Below are 18,731 nucleotides of genomic sequence, written 5' to 3'. Positions count from 1 at the left end.
AGAAATAAATGAAAAATTAATAAAATGCAGGAAAGAATATTTTGACAGTATTTAATTGATTTACTCATTCAGTTTTATAGATTTTTCCGACACACCTTGTGATGAAAAATTAATAATTACACTTTTAAGTACAACCAGTTGTCTCTATTTTAATTGAATTATGTGGGTATTTGAAGAATTAAGTTCAACATACGTTGAACTTAATTCTGTGCCAACAATGGAAAATCACGGAAAGCTGCAGACAGTAGAAATCGATTCTCGATTTTTATCGCCAGAAGTAGTGCTCTCGCAACTTGTCTTCCCCCCAACGAGTGGATGTTGATCTTCGAGTAGGGGCTTGATAATCGTATTCCTGTTTGAATCTCGTGTCTTGTGCACATCCATCGGCAACTTCGTTTCCTTCTCATGCTCGGGAGGATTTTTATTCAATTTAAACATGTTTTTGGCTTGATCAATGGTTTGTCTAACGGAACAGCGTATAGTGAGAGTATGGGGAGTCCTTTGTGAGTCACATCGACATAAATCTGATTCACGCCCATGAACTCCCCGGCGTCCGTTCCGGGCTTTGCTGCAGCAAATCGTGTGCCTGAATGCTTTCCGATATCTCAGGCTCATGAGATTGTATAAAATTGGGTTAATCGTCGTGCTGAAGTAGTATAAGAACCCGCTGAAGATATACAGCCACTCGTTGAGATCAGGATAATAATCAGCTTCTTGAGCATATACGTAGAGTAATCGTTGGGCATGAAAAGGTGCCCAGCAGAGGAAGAACATGATCACAACAGCACCTGTAAAATTAATTAATTTTACATAAACTGTAAGAAAGAAATGTTTTTTAATTGGGTCTACTTCTGTCTTTCAGTGGGAGGGGGACTTCGCCCCCCACTGAATAGGCGTGAAGGAAGGGGGGGAGGGCTTTTCTCCACACCCCCCCCCCTCCCTCTTCACTCTCCCGCCATAGACCTTCGTAATGAGAAAAAGATTATGGCATTCGGACGATGAGGTGGGATTATAAGTCCTGTAAAGTCTACGTCTCGGCTCGCCAAAGGCGAGCCTCGACTTCGACTTGCCACACCTCATACTGCAAATTTCACACTCCTCACAATCCGAGGGGCTATTCATTCAAAAATTCGATGACACAGTGATTGCTGATTTCAGAGATGATTTCAATGATTTCTTGAAATCGTTGATTTTATGTGATTGCCAGGGATTTTTTTCCGGTGATTTCACGATTTCAAATGATTTCATATGATTTCAAGTCTTTAATGCGAATGGGGCACCAAGGGCGGTGAGGGCTGGTAGGGGAGATAAGTTGGATTCAATTAGATCTCCGGATAAAATACTAGCACTAGCAGCAGTTATATCCAAGTCATGTAATGACAAATACAAGGAGAAATATGGTAATCTTTTTCAATAAATCATTTATTCAACATAGTAAAATAAAGTATATCTCTGACATACTGAACTGAATTAAACTAAAGGAAATAAAATCTTCACGTCTCAGTAAAGGACAAACAATTTAGAACTAAAAATATTTGACAACGTCTTTATATATTTTCTCATCAACTCGGAGACCATCTTTGGAAATGACTGGAGAGGAAATTGTTTGACGGTATTGACTAATATTTATATAGCCATGAGTAGTCATTGGCAGCATTTCGAAAATCTTTGTTTCTTTAAAATATACCAGGTACAAAGTACACCTATTTCTTTAACATTACCCTGTACACGAGCATATGATCCTGAGAACTCTCGAGATTTTCTTGTTCTTCCATCTGTAGTGGGGAAAAATCGATATCCCTAATAATAAGTGTATACTCTCCCGAGAGAGTATCCTAAAATCGCCTCCCCCCCCTCTACAGGTTCGAATTGACGAGTATCGGTTGATACTAACTGTGGAACAGTCCGGCGTGAGCCATCAAATTGTACTGACCAAAATAGATCAGATAAAAGACATCTTAAAGACACTAGAGTGATAATTAAATCCTGACAAAACCCTCACACTCTTACAAAATCAGAAGTGGGATACTGGATCTATAAGTCTCAAGAAATTTGGCCGGACTCACAGTAAATTGAACTTTTGGAATTTGGTTTTGGTTTTTCGACAAACGTAGAGTCGAAGCGTCTGTACGATCACGATCGTTCTATAATTTTGATTCGTAACCGAACACTACAAAATCAGTTAACGATCCTCATTTTGTTAGTGTTTCGTTCGAATGGTTGTTAGTGAATCGTGGAGACAATTTTGAGCCCTGTACCAATGTACTGAGGGATTTGGGTACTGATCACGAGTTTTTTTGAGACGACGCGTCCTCCACTGGGAACTTTGGCTACGATTATTTGAAGTGGAAGACCATCGTCGGGATTTGTGAATTTTGAGTGGTCAGTACGAAGAATTTGAGTATTGAGTGGATAATTTCCACGTTTTAACTGGATTTGGGTACCGATCACGAGTTTTTGAGACGACGCATCCTCCACTGGGAACTTTGGCTACGATTATTTGAAGTGGAAGACCATCGTCGGGATTTGTGAATTTTGAGTGGTCAGTACGAAGAATTTGAGTATTGAGTGGATAATTTCCACGTTTTAACTGGATTTGGGTACCGATCACGAGTTTTTGAGACGACGCATCCTCCACTGGGAACTTTGGCTACGATTATTTGAAGTGGAAGACCATCGTCGGGATTTGTGAATTTTGAGTGGTCAGTACGAAGAATTTGAATATTGAGTGGATGATTTCCACGTTATAACTGGATTTGAGTACCGATCACGAGTTTTTTGAGACGACGCGTCCTCCACTGGGAACTTTGGCTACAGTTATTTGGAGTGGGAGACCATCGTCGGGATTTGTGAATTTTGAGTGGTCAGTACGAAGAATTTGAATATTGAGTGGATGATTTCCACGTTATAACTGGATTTGGGTACCGATCACGAGTTTTTTTGAGACGACGCGTCCTCCACTGGGAACTTTGGCTACAGTTATTTGGAGTGGGAGACCATCGTCGGGAACTGTGAATTTTGCGTGGTCAGTACGAAGAATTTGAATATTGAGTGGATGATTTCCACGTTATAACTGGATTTGGGTACCGATCACGAGTTTTTTGAGACGACGCGTCCTCCACTGGGAACTTTGGCTACAGTTATTTGGAGTGGGAGACCATCGTCGGGATTTGTGAATTTTGAGTGGTCAGTACGAAGAATTTGAATATTGGGTGGATAATTTCCACGTTATACGTAGATTTGACCTTGAAGAAATTGTCTTCTAAAGGAAATAGTTGACGAATTGGTGTGATACCTCACGGCATTCCAGGTTCCACGTGATCCATAGAATCCAGAATATTCTACGGTAGCGCTGTTTACGTGTGCCAATTGTCGTGTTGTGAGGCACCTGTGATAAATAACGAGAGCGGAAAGTAGGTCATCCTATTTAGAATTGGGCTCTGAATTAGGTGGTATCACGGGAAATAAAATTTGAACGTCAACTGGTAAACACTGGCCTTCGTCGGATTAAAATTTTGGTCGAGACTTTCGTGTCAACAATAGTCACAATGGTGTATCAAGAGGCTCACGTGTTTACGATCAACGAACTTAAATGTAAATTGCAAAAGGCTGGCTTACCACAGAGCGGGAATAAAAACGAATTGATTACTCGTTTGATGACGCATGATCCGGAAGGAGAATGGAGACGGGTCGACGATGATCAGGAGCAGATTGACGCCTTAGAAGAAAATGAGGAACAACAACGCAGGCAGGAATTTATGCAGCAAGAGCTTGACCTTGCACGCAGGGAACGTGACCTAATGAGGAGAGAACTGGAAATCGCGCGACGCGAGTTAGAACTGCTGCGAGTCAACGTGCATAGGGAACCCCCACGAGACAGAGACGAAGGTGCACCAGCCGGAGCATCGTCATCTCGGAATATTAAGGTAATTTCGGAAATGTTACCTGAATTCACCGGGGCTCAGGATGCTTTTTGGAAGTGGGAGCAGCAGTTAGAGTTCCTCAAGGCCAATTATAACCTAGAAGAGTTCTCAATGCGTCTAATTGTCGGTCAGCGGCTGAAGGGTGGGGCTCTTGAGTGGTTTCACTCGAAGCCGGAACACTTGGGCATGAATCTGCAGGAGTTATTGGACGAGATGAAGTCGGTATTCGACGACCGACCAACGAAACTTGATCTGAGGCGAAAATTTGAGGCCCGACAGTGGAAGGCCTTTGAAACTTTTGGCGAATATTATTTGGACAAGCTGGCGCTTGCTAACCGCATCGCCGTTGCAGAGGACGAGCTGGTTGACTACCTGATTGATGGAATACCGGATCCAGCACTCCGTAGTCAGGCCAGGATTCAGAATTTCTCTTCGAAAACTGAGATGCTCAAGGCCTTCAAGAAGGTATCGATGAGGCGTGAGCACAGGGAAGAAGACCAGAAAGGGCGCACCTTTCTCCAGAAAAGAGAAACATCTAGGCTAGCTGCCTCAGCTGGAAATAAAGGCGAGCAGTCGACACGCAGAGAACTTACGGATGGATCCAGTGGCCCATCGATGGTGGAAGATATTCGGATGTGCAATTATTGCAAAAAACAGGGTCATACGAAATTCCACTGCCCAGTTCTGTCGACGAGAGGGAAGCCCTGTTACAAGTGCGGCGAGCTAGGCCACATGATGAAAGATTGTCCAGGAAAAAAATCGCACGTTAACAACGTAGACACGCAGCGAGAAGTCCTAGCAGCATCGACATCGGACGATGAGTATTTTGAAAAAATTACCTAGGTTATTGTTTGGGGTAGATCAGTGTGGTAAAATTCGAAAACGAACCCAAAGAAAACTAACAATCGATGTATGTAAATTATAATTAATTACAACTGTAAACTAGAATAATTTAGTGAGAATGACTTAAGATTATTTATTTTGATAGCGACTTGTGGTCTCCGAGTTGAGATAATACCTATTGGATTTGTTGATATGAAAGTTTGAAAATTTTGACGAAACTTGTTATTGTGGAAATTTGTAGATGTGTTTCACGAAATTTTATCCAGACACTGTATGAGAATGTATAAGATGTGAACTTGAAATGTGTATATATATATGTAGTTCGGGGCGAACTATTGTCAGGATAGCCGAACTGTAGTGGGGAAAAATCGATATCCCTAATAATAAGTGTATACTCTCCCGAGAGAGTATCCTAAAATCGCCTCCCCCCCCTCTACAGGTTCGAATTGACGAGTATCGGTTGATACTAACTGTGGAACAGTCCGGCGTGAGCCATCAAATTGTACTGACCAAAATAGATCAGATAAAAGACATCTTAAAGACACTAGAGTGATAATTAAATCCTGACAAAACCCTCACACTCTTACACATCCAAATAAACAAAACTCAACACCAATCCTAATAAACAAGTTTTATAATTCACTGATTTCATGTGATTTCATTTGCAGTCACCTGAAATCGATGAAATCCCAGAATTTCTCTGATTGCAATTAACTTCGACCGATTTCACGAGATTTCATGTGATTTCATGTGATTTCAAACATGATTTCAGCCCGAAGTGACACAGTGATTTCACGAATGAATAGCCCCTCGTCACAATCCTCCATCTATCGTCCTCATGTCATAATCTAGTATTACCCATATCCCAATAGTTTCAATAAATATTGGTACAAAACTTTGCCCAATATGAGGAAATGAGTAAAAATAGTTGAAATATATATCACCTGATAGTGCAAATTTTCAGCCATCGTTGGGCATAATTCTCGTTTGTATCGGTCGCGCTGGTGGGCCGTAATAAATTGTGAAATATAGAGGCTAAGAAATTGTATTACCGGTATGTGATGCATGTCCTTTTCAACAAAGGAAAAAGCGCCGTGACCAGAACCGAACAGATAAACGATTTTTATGTGATGTCGATGTTCATTTCTTAAATTCAATTTTCTTCACCGAATCACGAGTTATCGAGACGAAAATTGATCTATCAATTGTTTTTAATTTTCTACCCTTTGGGGAACATTAAATTCTCATTTAATTGACACAAAAAATTGTGTTCCTAATCTGGAGAAATTGAAACGTGAGGCGTTTCTTTCTGTTCGGCTTTATTAGTTTGCTGGTATTAACAAATTAATAAAAAAATAAAGATTTCAAATACTTGACAGTTAAAATTCGCTTATCATTAAATGTTTCAAAGAGTTGTAGTATCGGGAAAAATTATGGGGAAATCCCTAATGTAAGAATGATAATCTGTCGAATATCATAGACAGATGTTCTCCGTATTTTATTAAGATAGCACTAGGATAAGATGTAGGGATATAGGATTATATTGTAGTCTACTCGTGTGTGCGTGAGGCGCGTTGGACTGTACTTTGGTAAAAGTTTGCGGTCTAATTTAAGCGCTTAGTTCAGCAGGATTCTCGTGCTCAAATGGAAAAATATTGCGACTGCTGCTCTCCATCCAACAACCTTAACTCTTTTTTAAGACATTCGTGTGGTGGAATCCCGGAAAAAATATCCCGGTAAAAATGTCCTCTGAAAAAATTTAAAAAACAGGGAGGAAGGGGTCGGACATGCCCGAAATAAGATTTTTTCGTGTGGTGCGTTTTTTAAACTGAATCACTCTGTGTTCTATTGCATAATAGTCTCATCAAATTATTATAATTTGTATTTTTAGTACTCGACTCGGATTTCCCCCGAAAATTGTTTGATTGAGGGTTAAATCTTTTAATTATTTTAGTGGGTATAAAATTCATCTATTACTCGTTCATTATAGTCGGGTATTTCCCAGGTCCTGATTATTCGAATGATTTTATTTCCTATTTGGTTCCTAATTTGGTTGCTAATCCTTCAAATGATTGTATTGCTGCTCCCTATCATAAGGAAAATGAAATTCTAGGATCTCTCCATGGTCCGTGCGTTCACATAAAGATTTTCGTCTTATTTAATGTTAAGTTAGTTCCGTAGTTTTTACCCAAGTGTTAAGATTCTATAGTTACCCACCAGGTTTAAAAATGCTTGTTTAAAATCCCGCGGTCAATCACCCTTGACCATCGTAACGAGAGGTCACGATCGATCTTGGGATCGTTACGATGGTCAGTACGCCATCAGCTAGCATTCGGATAAGACATACGGTTTGTCTTACGGAAATTCCACCGGGGAATCATTGGCTACCATCGGATAACCAACGGGGTTAGATCGGCAACTTAAACACTCGGAAAATACAGTCCATTCAAATAACGAATAGTTTTAACACCTCGGAGTGCACACAGTGTATATAATATTTAAGGAAAATAAATCGGAACATTCATCACACCAAGTGCCAATTATTCGCCATCTCCGGAACTTCCTCACCCACCATCCCATCCGGCCCAAAACATCCCGGAAACTCATTATAAAACCAAACAATGCTTAATAAGAAAAAAAAAATTCTATAATTATTATTGAGTCACCAGTTGATCAGACTAAGTTCCTACACATATTCTATCAGCTGTATCTGTTTACCAGTTAAACCGCTCCCGGTTACACTCCATTTTCTATCTAATTAAATTCAGTTTTCAGTTTTTAAATGATACAGTTTTCGGTTTAAAAATAAAATTGTTTGAGATCCGTTAAATGTAATTGTGATTTTTTCAAATGTAAATCAGTGAAACAAATGCAGAAAATTGCAACAATACTCTCACAATCACCTCCTCAGTGTCCCGACCCTGTGCGAGTGAACACTCTGTACAACATATATTCAGAATTATCACACGAGTTAATAATAAACAATTATTACTGAAATAAACGTCGTTTGAATTCAATCAATAAACCAATGTAAGTGAATTCATTGATCGGCAAACTAAGAGCATAGAAGGGAGTACGACTTGGAGAAAAAATATTGACGTTCAATATTTTCAATTATTTTTTTTTAGTGTGAAGTGCCGGTTAAAAAAACTTACTTAGCATTCTGATAATACTTCTTCTAGATTGAACCTGACGAGAATCCCAGTGTGCGGAAGATTCACCTGTTGGTGAATTCCTCGTGCTTTTTCTTATTTTCAATCCCATCCTCGTATACACAATAAGAATAATAAGCATCGGAATGAGAAAAAATACCACAGAACTTAGCTCGTACAATGGAAAATGGGGCATGTCAGGAAGGAGCATTGCGCAAATTGCAGAGCTGGCAGAATCAATTCCAGAATCTAGAGTTTATAACAAAAAAAAAATCATAAAAATATTCATTTCTACTAAAAGTTTTCTTAGGAGGTGATACATTGTTATTCTTACCTGGAGGATATTCAACGTAGTTGACTTTGGTATAAATTGCGAACGGAAGTGCTGAAACAACGGCGATCAACCACACAGCTAGAATAATCATAATTGGTCTCTCTGGTCCACTCATTGAATACGTTCGCAGCGGATGGCATATAGCCAAATAACGTTCCATTGAAAATGCGACTATTGTGAGCACGGAAACATAAGATGACCTGGATGACGGGGAAAAACAACAATGATATTGAATTACTAATTAATAACTTTGGAAGATTCAATGGGAGTTGGAGTGAAATATTTTTTTATTTAAGTGGAAAAATATTAGTTAAATTTAATAGGAAATTAAATAAATAATTTTTCGAGTGAAAGTTTCGACTAAAACTGTAGTTCAAACTTTCACTCGAGAGACGAATATAAAAAAATTGACTGTAGACATATGTTAAAATGGATTTGTTGTGACAAAATCTAAAATAATCAGCTCTGTTTAATGGTAGGTGTAAACGTGGACCTGTTAAGAACTGTTTATTATTTTAAGGAGATCTAAATACTATAAAAAAAATTTCGTTAAAGTCCCTTTGAACACGTATGGAGGGGTTTAAACGTTTATTTTGAGTGCAATATTGGCTTTCAACCCAAGTTATGGGATTTTTTATTTAGAAAAAAAATTCTGAAGAATAAATTATAAGACACAATTCCTATAAGAGCGTCCTCTTATCAGCAATCTCATTCTTGGTTGTGTGAGAGTGCTTATTAACATGAATAATCGTATATAAGTTTCTTCGTTAGGCTGTCAAGAATTTCTGAAAATATTGAAGAATATAAGTTTACAGACACATATGTGAAAAAAATTGAATTGAAAAGCCTCTGATTTGACGGCTGCCCATATTGAATGGTGTGAATCCGAGACCTCAATCAATTGTTAATTCAATCAATTGTTAATTCAATCAATTGTTAAATCAATTGTTGATTCAAATATTTGAATTAACAATTGATTTATAGACAATAACAGTGTTACGATTTTTTGTGACGTCTAGCACCGTTCGACCCCAATTCTCTTGAGGTTTTTTTCCATTGGCACTTTCGTAAAAGCTGTCTTCCATCCAGTTGTTCCCTTCCATTTTCCCTTACGTGACATAAGTTATTAATGTGCATGACTATCATCAAATTAGTGTCTCACAAAAATGTTAGATGATGTTATGAGAGTTAAGTAAACATTTACTTAAAATATTTTGAAATCATTTTTCAGAATTCGGGCGGCAATTATTCTTCTTTGTTATAAAAAAATCAGCATTAATGAATAATGATGAATGCACAGTTTATTGAAAATGTTAAGCAAAAATAGGTGACTTGACGTAACTACTTGGATATCCTTAACTCATCGAAAACTGTTGCATGCCATCTCGCAGAAGCTCCAATTTTCGGTATTTCTTATCATTTTCCTTTCATTTCTCTTTTTCCCAAATTAGCTGTTCCAGAAATTACTTTATTCAAGGAGAACGCATTTCTGCGCCTTTATAAATTCATAAATCGAAATTAGATTCACTATTTTTAATCCTCAGTGCAGCTGCCCTCTCAATCCTTTTATTACGGTATTTATATTTTCTCCAAATCTAGAAATAATTAAATTCCTCGTGAAACAGCGATAAAAGACTCTTCGTCCCCATTTTCAATTTTCTTCCCAGATTTTAATACTCGTTTATTCAAATATTTCTACGTTTTTGGGTCGTTTATGACTATCCAATACCTTCATGACGAACGGCAATAATGTTTATTTGCACCAATCGGTTCGTCTCGATAATCCCTCATCACGGGCTGCACCTACCCTAGGGAACCCAAGGCTGCCGCTCCCTTCCACCTCTCCCGTAACCGAAAAAACCTCCCAATTTCTCAAAGATAGTTATTTCCCACCTCCTTTGCATTTTTCCACCAATGGGAAAACTTCTAACTTTAGTCTCATTCCTTCGGCATTGCCACCACCATTTAGCATATAAGACTAATATTGTGAAATTGTTAGTTAGTTGAATTTTAAAACCTCTTACTAGTTACATCTACTAACAACTGCGCCCTTTTTTTGCATAAACGGAAAGGTAGTGAAAACAAGTGAAGTGTTTAGATCCGACAGATCCAAGTCTTCCAATATTCACCCAGCACATCCTCGCTCACTCCAACCCATTCAAAAACCTCCTCAACTAGTTACACAAGGAACCTATTCGGCGTGTAACAGTTAGGTTGATAGTGTATCAACTCAGACCTCTGGAATTTACAACTCCAGAGAAATAAGATTGATTTCATTATGCACCCCCAACAAAAACTAGATTATTTCGTGTCGTTCAGCGGACGATTACTCATTTCCAATTATAAACCTAATATGCCTATCATCAGGTAAAACCCGTGGTACATGAATTTACTCAAACATCAATTGATAAATGTCAAGATCAATATCCAATTTGCAGTCGCGAATGGTATCAGGTCGAGTAATGATGATGATGATTGAGTCGCTGACTATTGTCGTCTTGCGGTCGAGATTGGAGTATTGGAATAAGTAGTAATATCGATGTTCGGTCAGACATGGGATATAGATATTGTAGCGACTGTGCTTCCGCTATGCGAGCCTAATTTGATCGTTGTTCACAACCAGGATATATATTATCATCGACACTGGCAATCAATCAAATCATGTTAATTTTTTGGTTGCAGTGACACATACATTAGATTGAAAGCGATATTGCCTTGATGGAAACATTTGTCTAGGAAAGAGAAATATGTAGTTTTTTTTTTTATATTATCCTGACCAGCCGATATGAATAAAGGACTTTCAAACCAACTGATCTCTTTTGGTGTACTTTCTTTACATTTCAGATACGTAAGCTCGGATTTTACAAAGGCCCAGACCCAGCGCCCATGGATACTGTTGCCAGATACTGCTGAGCTCATTGGGTAAACCTGAAATAATAAAATTATGATATTAATACGAATAACATTATGGAAATTTTTAGGTTTTCTTTTCTAATATTATATTCGGTCAATAAATAAAAAATATCCTTCCGGTCACGGATATCGTACTCGTTGCCCTTTTCTCTTCGGGCCTGCCAACCCCCCCCCCCCCTTTTTTTTGTATGTAGTAAGGGGTGGAAGGGTTTCTGTGACAGACCGACAGCAGGGGTCCACGAGCCGCAGCGCCCTTTGCGGGGTCCGGGGCGCAGCCCCGGTGGGTAGGGGCTGGGGGGGCGAAGCCCCCCCCCCTTATAAAGTAAAAATTCAAATTTATATTTTTAAAAACTGTGAATGTGATGAATAATTTAATAAAAATAAATCCTTTTTTCAGAAATTTTCATTTGAAATCCAAAAATTTTTCAAATAAATTGAAAAATGATAAATTAAGATTTATCTTGGGAATATTTTCTTCGAGAATATTTTTTTCGGGATTCCTATATTACGGATCCTCCTTCGATTAATTGTGGATTTTCACTGCATAGAAATCACACTCCTATCGAACAGAGGAAATGGCATAGGAAACTACAGGAAAAGCCTATACCAGCACAGGTAACTGCTCTACCGACAGTCTCCGACTCGTCGGAGACAGGTTTTTTTTTATTAGAATCAAAACCGACTTGCTGAATTCACAATAAATGAATTTTGAACATAGATTTATTCTTAAAATAAACTGATATGTTAATTGAGAAACACTAGTTAATCAACAACCGAGTCTACAGAGAATTTTGGAGCACGAAGAATTTGTCACTAACTAACTTGTTAGTAACAAATTAAAATTAACTTAAAATTAAAGGAGTCCTCAGTTTTATGTGTCTCAGGATTTGCATAAAAAATAGAGGGGAAGGTTTTGAGACATTTGTCGTAGGGTCTAAAATGTTTGGGAATTCCCCAGTGGATTAGGCTTTATTGGAGGCAATTTCATTTAAGGTATGTCCGCGGATGGTTATTCAATTGGGGAATTTTCGGGAGGATTAGGAAAAAACAGAAAATGTGAATTGAAATATTGGGGTATACAGCAGACTTATCCATTTAGATCTACCTCTCTCCACAAAAGACCGCCGGAACCGCTTGACTAATTCTTGATCTTTTCGTTTGCTCCTTCACTTTATCCTTTCTACCCTTCCAGGTTTCATTCTTCGCTAGTTTTCTGCATCGAAGAGTTTACCCAGTTCGTTTGTTCCATCGAAATCAAAGACAGCTAGTGCCCATTCATTGAGTTTTTTCCAGCTTCTGACGGTCAAATCCAAACGCCCCCAAGAAAGTCCGCGTTTTGCGACGAAAAGGAATTGAAGACGGAACAAGACAGATCTAAAAGATCTAAAGGACACGATTCCCACTTTTTTGGCTACGATTCAATCTGCTGTTGAACGCTGATTAATCGGCGCATCAATCAATTAGTTGAAGGTTGATGGCGAGTTCATAATTGATTGGTAATCAATCGTCGATGGATTTGTCATCAACCGACTGGATATATTGACTTATGTTTGTCGATTGAAAATCAATTAGTGAATTCATCAGCAGTTTTTTACAAACTCTTGGCAGGGCGTCATCTTTTCTAGATAAAACGCTATTAAAAATATTTCTGTCATGTTTATTTATTCATATGTAGCTGCATGTATGTTGAGTATAGTCTAAACAAACATTGTAAATTGTAAATTGGGAAATAAAGAATGACAAACTCAATGGAGAACTAAAATGTATGTGAGTATATATTTTTTGGAACATGTGGCTGGAAAAGTTCTACTTTGATGGTTCTTCTTAATATGTGAAGCCATTTCATCACTTTCGCGAAAAGGGCCTCGTTAGGAACTGCCAAGGATTGACAACAGGACCGACCTTGATTGAATTTAAATTGCCAAGCCTGGCATTTTCTGACATGGGTCTAGCTCCAACCGATGGTGATGCGAATCTAGGGCCAACATTATTTTGATAGGTCACCAAGGTCATGAAGCCCAGTATTAATCCTAGTTCATAGTCTGGTTGAAGCTTATTGTCAGGTTTGGAACATTGCATTCCTCATAGTAATGGAGTCATAAAATTATGGAAAATTGATTGGAGTTGATTACTGTTTATTTTTATTTAAACAATCAACGATTGTCTTATATTAATAGTTGATTAATTTCAAATTGATTACTTAAATAAACATCGCCTGCACGACTTAATGTATGCAATAAGACGTTTTTTATACATTATGTTCAAGTCTTTGATAGCTGTTGCAATATGAGGAACAAAATAATGTAAAACACACAGTTAATTTTTTAACAGTAAACTTTAATATATTATTTAGACTCTACTTGTGAAGAGGACACTGTACACTCTATGAAATCTTAGAAGAGACTGAAAACTAAATTACTAGTCAGGCCCCGATTCACCTCTAGTTAGAGAGGGCAATAAACTTTACACCCCCTGAAACTTCACTAAGAAATTTCATCTTGAGCAGGTCTGGTCACGAGATGGTTCTGGGGAAATCCCTTTGGAAAAGTGTAGTAATAAACAGTCCCAAGGAAAAGGCTATGACGACAATTAACCAATAAGACATTTTCTCTAGTCTTAAATATAAAACTCTGGAAGGAGTGAACTTTGTATTTGGGGAAAACCCCAAAATTCAACAATAGCAAATTTTTATAAAAATATTCGAAATGGAAAATAAAACAAATATGTGTTAATTTTGATTTCCATTCTATTCAATTTCGAGACCTGGTTGACACCAGGCTCTGGTTTAGATTCGATGGGATCAGGTCTGCTTTATTCTGGTGGGCCTATATTGGGCCTCACCCTTCAGCCAAGCTGAATTTTCCAAGGTTCGTCCAATGTTTCATTCCCAGTATATCCCACACTAGGCTCAAGCTATGATCATTATTGAGAACAAAAGAATTCGTTTTTCGAATGTTAGAGATTTTCTCCCAGAAAATAATGGGATTGAAAATTTTACTTTGACGGTAAGTCAGGTGACCACTGAAAGTCCAGTTGGAATTATTTGAAAATCGAGACATAACCTCCAACCGCCATTACAGATTTTAGTCAAAATAATTAAATAATTACTTCATTGTTTCCAAACCCAATTACCGCGCTTCGTTTATTGTTTCCGTTGGCTGGTAATTACGTTTGATTATAATAAAACTATTATTTCAATCATTAATTTATGATGGCGATTTATAATCACGGGACCCTCTCCAACCGGGCCTTAAGTAAGATAAGTACTGAAACCAGTTGAACACAATCCAACGTTCAACTTCTCCTCTTTAGCAAATGAATTATTATTCGATATTTAACACAGCATAATATATTATTAATCGAGCTTTAGACTTCGTTCGAAGATAGTGTTGGATTCCGGATTGAAGATAAAAGTCAAACTTCAAATTAACACGAAATCTTTATTATGAGAGCCAAATATAATACTTTAAAAATACTCTTTGGATATTTTCTTGGTTACAGATCTGACTTCTTAGAGTGTTCGAATTGTTCTGATTAAACTAGAGAGCAGAGGGCTCGGGGTTAGAGTCCTCTGAGGGTAGATAGAAGGGGTAGAAGAACTGGAGGGAGTAAGGCCCAAGGTTGGTGATTGGCTAATTCAGGTGAGGGATGAGCCTTGAGGGTTGGACTTACGGAAGTAAGGGAGAGGTATGACGTCTTGAAGAATTCAAGGGATTGAGGATTTGGGAAAGTACCGATTAGTGACCCGAGGTACGAGAAAATACCGAGGAGTAATCAAACGATTTAGAGTGTTATGTAGTAAAAGGATAATAAAACTATTCGCTAGGTTTCTGGAGTTTGGAAGACTAAATAATAAAAGTAATAAAGTTTTTGGAAAGGTTTTGGGAGTAGAATTATTTGGCAGATGCTTGGAAAAATATAAAGTTTTGGGAAAACAATTCTAGGAAAATAATGGATATACAACAATGGAATTTCAGTCAATATCATTAATAATCTCAGTAACGTATGTAGAATCATGGTGATCGCCAATAAATAAATGCAAAAGTAGCTATTTAAAACTTTGATAATAAAAGATAGCAACTTGGCACATTAGTATTCAATGAACGGTAAAATTGCGCTGTGATTAGAATATGTCTCTTTTCTCTGAAAACTCAAAACGAATTAGCTCCTCAACTCTTTCAAATCTTTCTTATTTTCATCACTACTTTCCCCCTCTTCACGGTACTCGAACAAACCATCTATTGTCCATCCGTCTGCACACTCTGTCTCCACTAGACCTCACGCAAAAATCCCAAAACGGCACGTATGTCATAAAACCGTCACTCAGTCCCTCTGAACACTCCACGCTAAGTTATCAACACTAGGAAAAACTATAAAAGAAACAAAATAAACATATAACCTAAACTTTACGTTCCGCAATGGACTTATTCAACTGACAGAAAATCTCTGTTCTGAATTCTAAGAGTCTTTTATTGTTGGAATATAGCCTCAGTCTTCTCCGAATTCATTTCTATGAGTCTATGGTTTCAAAAATGTATCAAAATAAAGAGAGATGTTGGGACTAGACATAAACATAAGCCATGAGGTCATGTGGCAAAGGAACTGGGGATCCTTTGTCACATTATGACGATTTTTCTTTTGGTCTCGTTGACCAATTTTCAGTCTGCTGTGGCAGGTCGTAGTGAACAGACATTTCTTCCTCGTGCCATTTTCAATAAACTTAAATTAACGTATTAAATCCACTGTGTTCAAAGTTATTTCTCTGTCCCCCATATTCCATTATTTATTAATCCTAAAAGTTATTTCCCTATTCATCTTAAAAATCTTAAAACCCACACTTATTCTCATCCTGTTTATATAAACTTCTCATATCTCGAAATGGTCTCGTTATGTTAATTAACCAATTTCATTATTGTTCAAGGGAAAATACGAAACGTCTACTAATCTAACAAGATATCCAATTAAACTATTGATATCACTCTGATGGATCAACCACGAATCAAAAAAGAATCTATGAAAATGTAGCCTTTGTCATTATGAAGCAAATAATCTTCTAGTCATCTGAATATGTCAAGTGGCGATAACAATACAAAATTTATTATGTAAACTCCGACAACAGGCGCTCATAGTGCACCCGGGCAAGGTAAACAAACGTACGTCATTTCACAGATAACGAATTCTCTATCTTGATTACCAATTGACGTGCTCAGACGATTAAGAAACAATTCTCCTCGTATTCACAAGGAATACATTTCTTATCTGATTTGTAGTCTATCCCTCTGGGCGATGCAAACAATTTAATTGTAGGAATTTATTATTGCTTCCGTCATTAAGATAATGTCATCGAAGGTTGAGTGAGTAGACTTGTTAGAAGCCGAAGTTAAGACGCCAGAAAGCCTGAAACAAATTCCCCAGTTTTTTTTCTGATGAATAATTTTTTATCACGATGGGTTGGAAAAGTGCTTTTCCAGGCTTGGACCAAGACAAACCAACTCTCTTTCTACATAGCTTGGGCTTAGCATGTGATGTGGGGGGAGTGAAACATTGGACCAACTTGGGAGATTCAGCCTGGCCCAAGGGTGAGGCCCACCAGTATAAAGCAGGCCTGATCCACTCTACTCTAAACCAAAGCCTGATGTCAATCAGGCCTCTAAATTAAATAGACTGGAAAACAAAATTGACACATACTTGTTTTATCATCTGTAAGAGTGATCAGCTGTAATTATCATACTGGATGCGTGGTTCGGAACCCACTTAAAAATGTAGGTCCACTCGTGTTCTCATATGAGGATACGAGAATAAATAAGCACCACAGGCAAATTATTGACAGTATCCATGTGGAAAAACTTAAAAAAGCAAAAAGAGCAAGCTGATGAATGAGACAAAACAAATGCTGGTATGCAATTGCGAGGTACAGGATAGTCGAAAGCTTCACCTAGTGATGCTTAGGCGGCAACGCTTTTTTTTTTTTTTTTTTTTTTCATATCATACTGGATGAATCTTGAAATGCGACAAGTTGAAAATACAGTTTTTACAAAACACATTTTTATAAAAATCTGCTATCAAACACTTGGACATAATTTATAAAAAAAAAACTTCGTATTACATACACTAAATCTTCTTATCCGATTTTTCACAGGCGGAATAAGCCGGAAAAAGCCCCATTAACGGATAAGTAGCTAGAGAACCTTGGAATGTACTCGGTGAAAATCCATGTGAGATAGGAAAGAGCCACCAAAGCCCCCTTGAGGTGGGAAAGAGCGCTTTGGAAGAAGTCATTCAAAGCGAATAATTAAAAGGAACAACTCACTAGAATATTTTCACGTTTCTGGTTATTTTTTTCATATCATGGGTGGCAATGTCAATGAAAAACTCAGTATCCACTAAACCTTTGCTTTCCTAGTTGGGACTTGAGGATAAGTCCTCAGGTAGGAATTAATAATTGGACCAAGACAAGCCTGTTTCTAGACTGGCGTCATAACGTGGGCCTAGCGTGTCATATGTTGGGAATGAAACATTGGATTAACCTTGGGAAGTTTAGCCTGTCCCAAGGGTGAGGCCCACCAGTATAGAGCAGGCCTGATCCAATTTAAGCTAAACCAAAGCCTGGCGTCAACCAGGGCTCGAAATTAAATGGACTGGAAATCAAAATTAACACATATTTGTTTTATTTTTCCCTTTCCATCATTTTTATAACAATTTGCTATCAAACACTTGAACATAATGTATAAAAAACATCGTATTGCATACTCTAAGTCGTGCAGGGGATGTTTATTTAATTAATCAACTATTAACATAAGACAATTGTTGATGTTTTAAATAAAATTAAAAAATAATTGATTTCAATCAATTTTTAATAATTTTATGACTCCATGGCGATGACTAATGGAAGCCAGAGCTACTCTAGAAAGTTCCAAACCTGACAATAAGCTTGAACTGGGCTCACTACCAGGCTCCAGGGAGATCTATCGAGACAACGTTGGCCCTAGATTCGCATCACCATCGGTTGCAGCCGGACTCATGCTTGGAAATACTAGACTTGGCAGTTTAGAGTTACCCGAGGTTGGCCCTATTGTCAATGCTTGGCAATTCTTACCCGGGTCTGCGCCAATTGGATCGGGACTGATGAGTCCCCTGATCGTCTCATGATGATTAGAGGGAAAGCGCTCGCGAGGATATACTTCCAAGAATAACCCTGTGGTCATTTCCACGAAGCTTTAGCTTAACTCGCGAAAATAATAAATCGATAATCCCTCTATCGATTGACAACGGAACAAAATGGGAGTTCGGATAATTACCGCAGGTATTCGGTACCTCCTCCTGGTCGATCCTCGGGGATTTATGGGATCAGCTGAAACGGAAACCTTAAAATCATAATCTATTAAACATTTTCCCTACTTCCCAAAACTTCAAACAGCTCGGCAGTTCGGTGAGAACAAAGGGTGTACTTGCTCCGGACGACCTTTCATCCAATAAGCAGAAACGGAACCAACTAATCCCATAAAATCCACAGAACTGTGGGCTCCGCTATTTCAACCGGACCTATACGCATTCCCTAAGATTCAC

The 18,731-nt window shown here is 38.0% G+C and overlaps 1 protein-coding gene across 1 annotated transcript in view; it reads right to left on the bottom strand.

Annotated features, from left to right (window-relative positions):
• Positions 1 to 35: 35 nt before the first annotated feature.
• The window catches only part of LOC135169875 (neuropeptides capa receptor-like), a 41,457-nt gene continuing 22,761 nt past the window's right edge, over positions 36 to 18,731 (bottom strand). The window contains exons 2-5 of the mRNA XM_064135260.1: positions 11,090 to 11,180; positions 8,253 to 8,452; positions 7,922 to 8,167; positions 36 to 788 (exon numbers count right to left, since the gene is read on the bottom strand). Coding sequence (XP_063991330.1) covers positions 226 to 788; positions 7,922 to 8,167; positions 8,253 to 8,452; positions 11,090 to 11,180 — 1,100 coding nt within the window. The 3' untranslated portion in view covers positions 36 to 225. The remainder of the gene's footprint in view (positions 789 to 7,921; positions 8,168 to 8,252; positions 8,453 to 11,089; positions 11,181 to 18,731) is intronic.

Source organism: Diachasmimorpha longicaudata, chromosome 16 (genome assembly GCF_034640455.1).
Source record: "Diachasmimorpha longicaudata isolate KC_UGA_2023 chromosome 16, iyDiaLong2, whole genome shotgun sequence".
NCBI lineage: Eukaryota > Metazoa > Arthropoda > Insecta > Hymenoptera > Braconidae > Diachasmimorpha > Diachasmimorpha longicaudata.
Note: the sequence above shows the minus strand (reverse complement) of the source record. Positions and strands in the feature narration are given on the sequence as shown.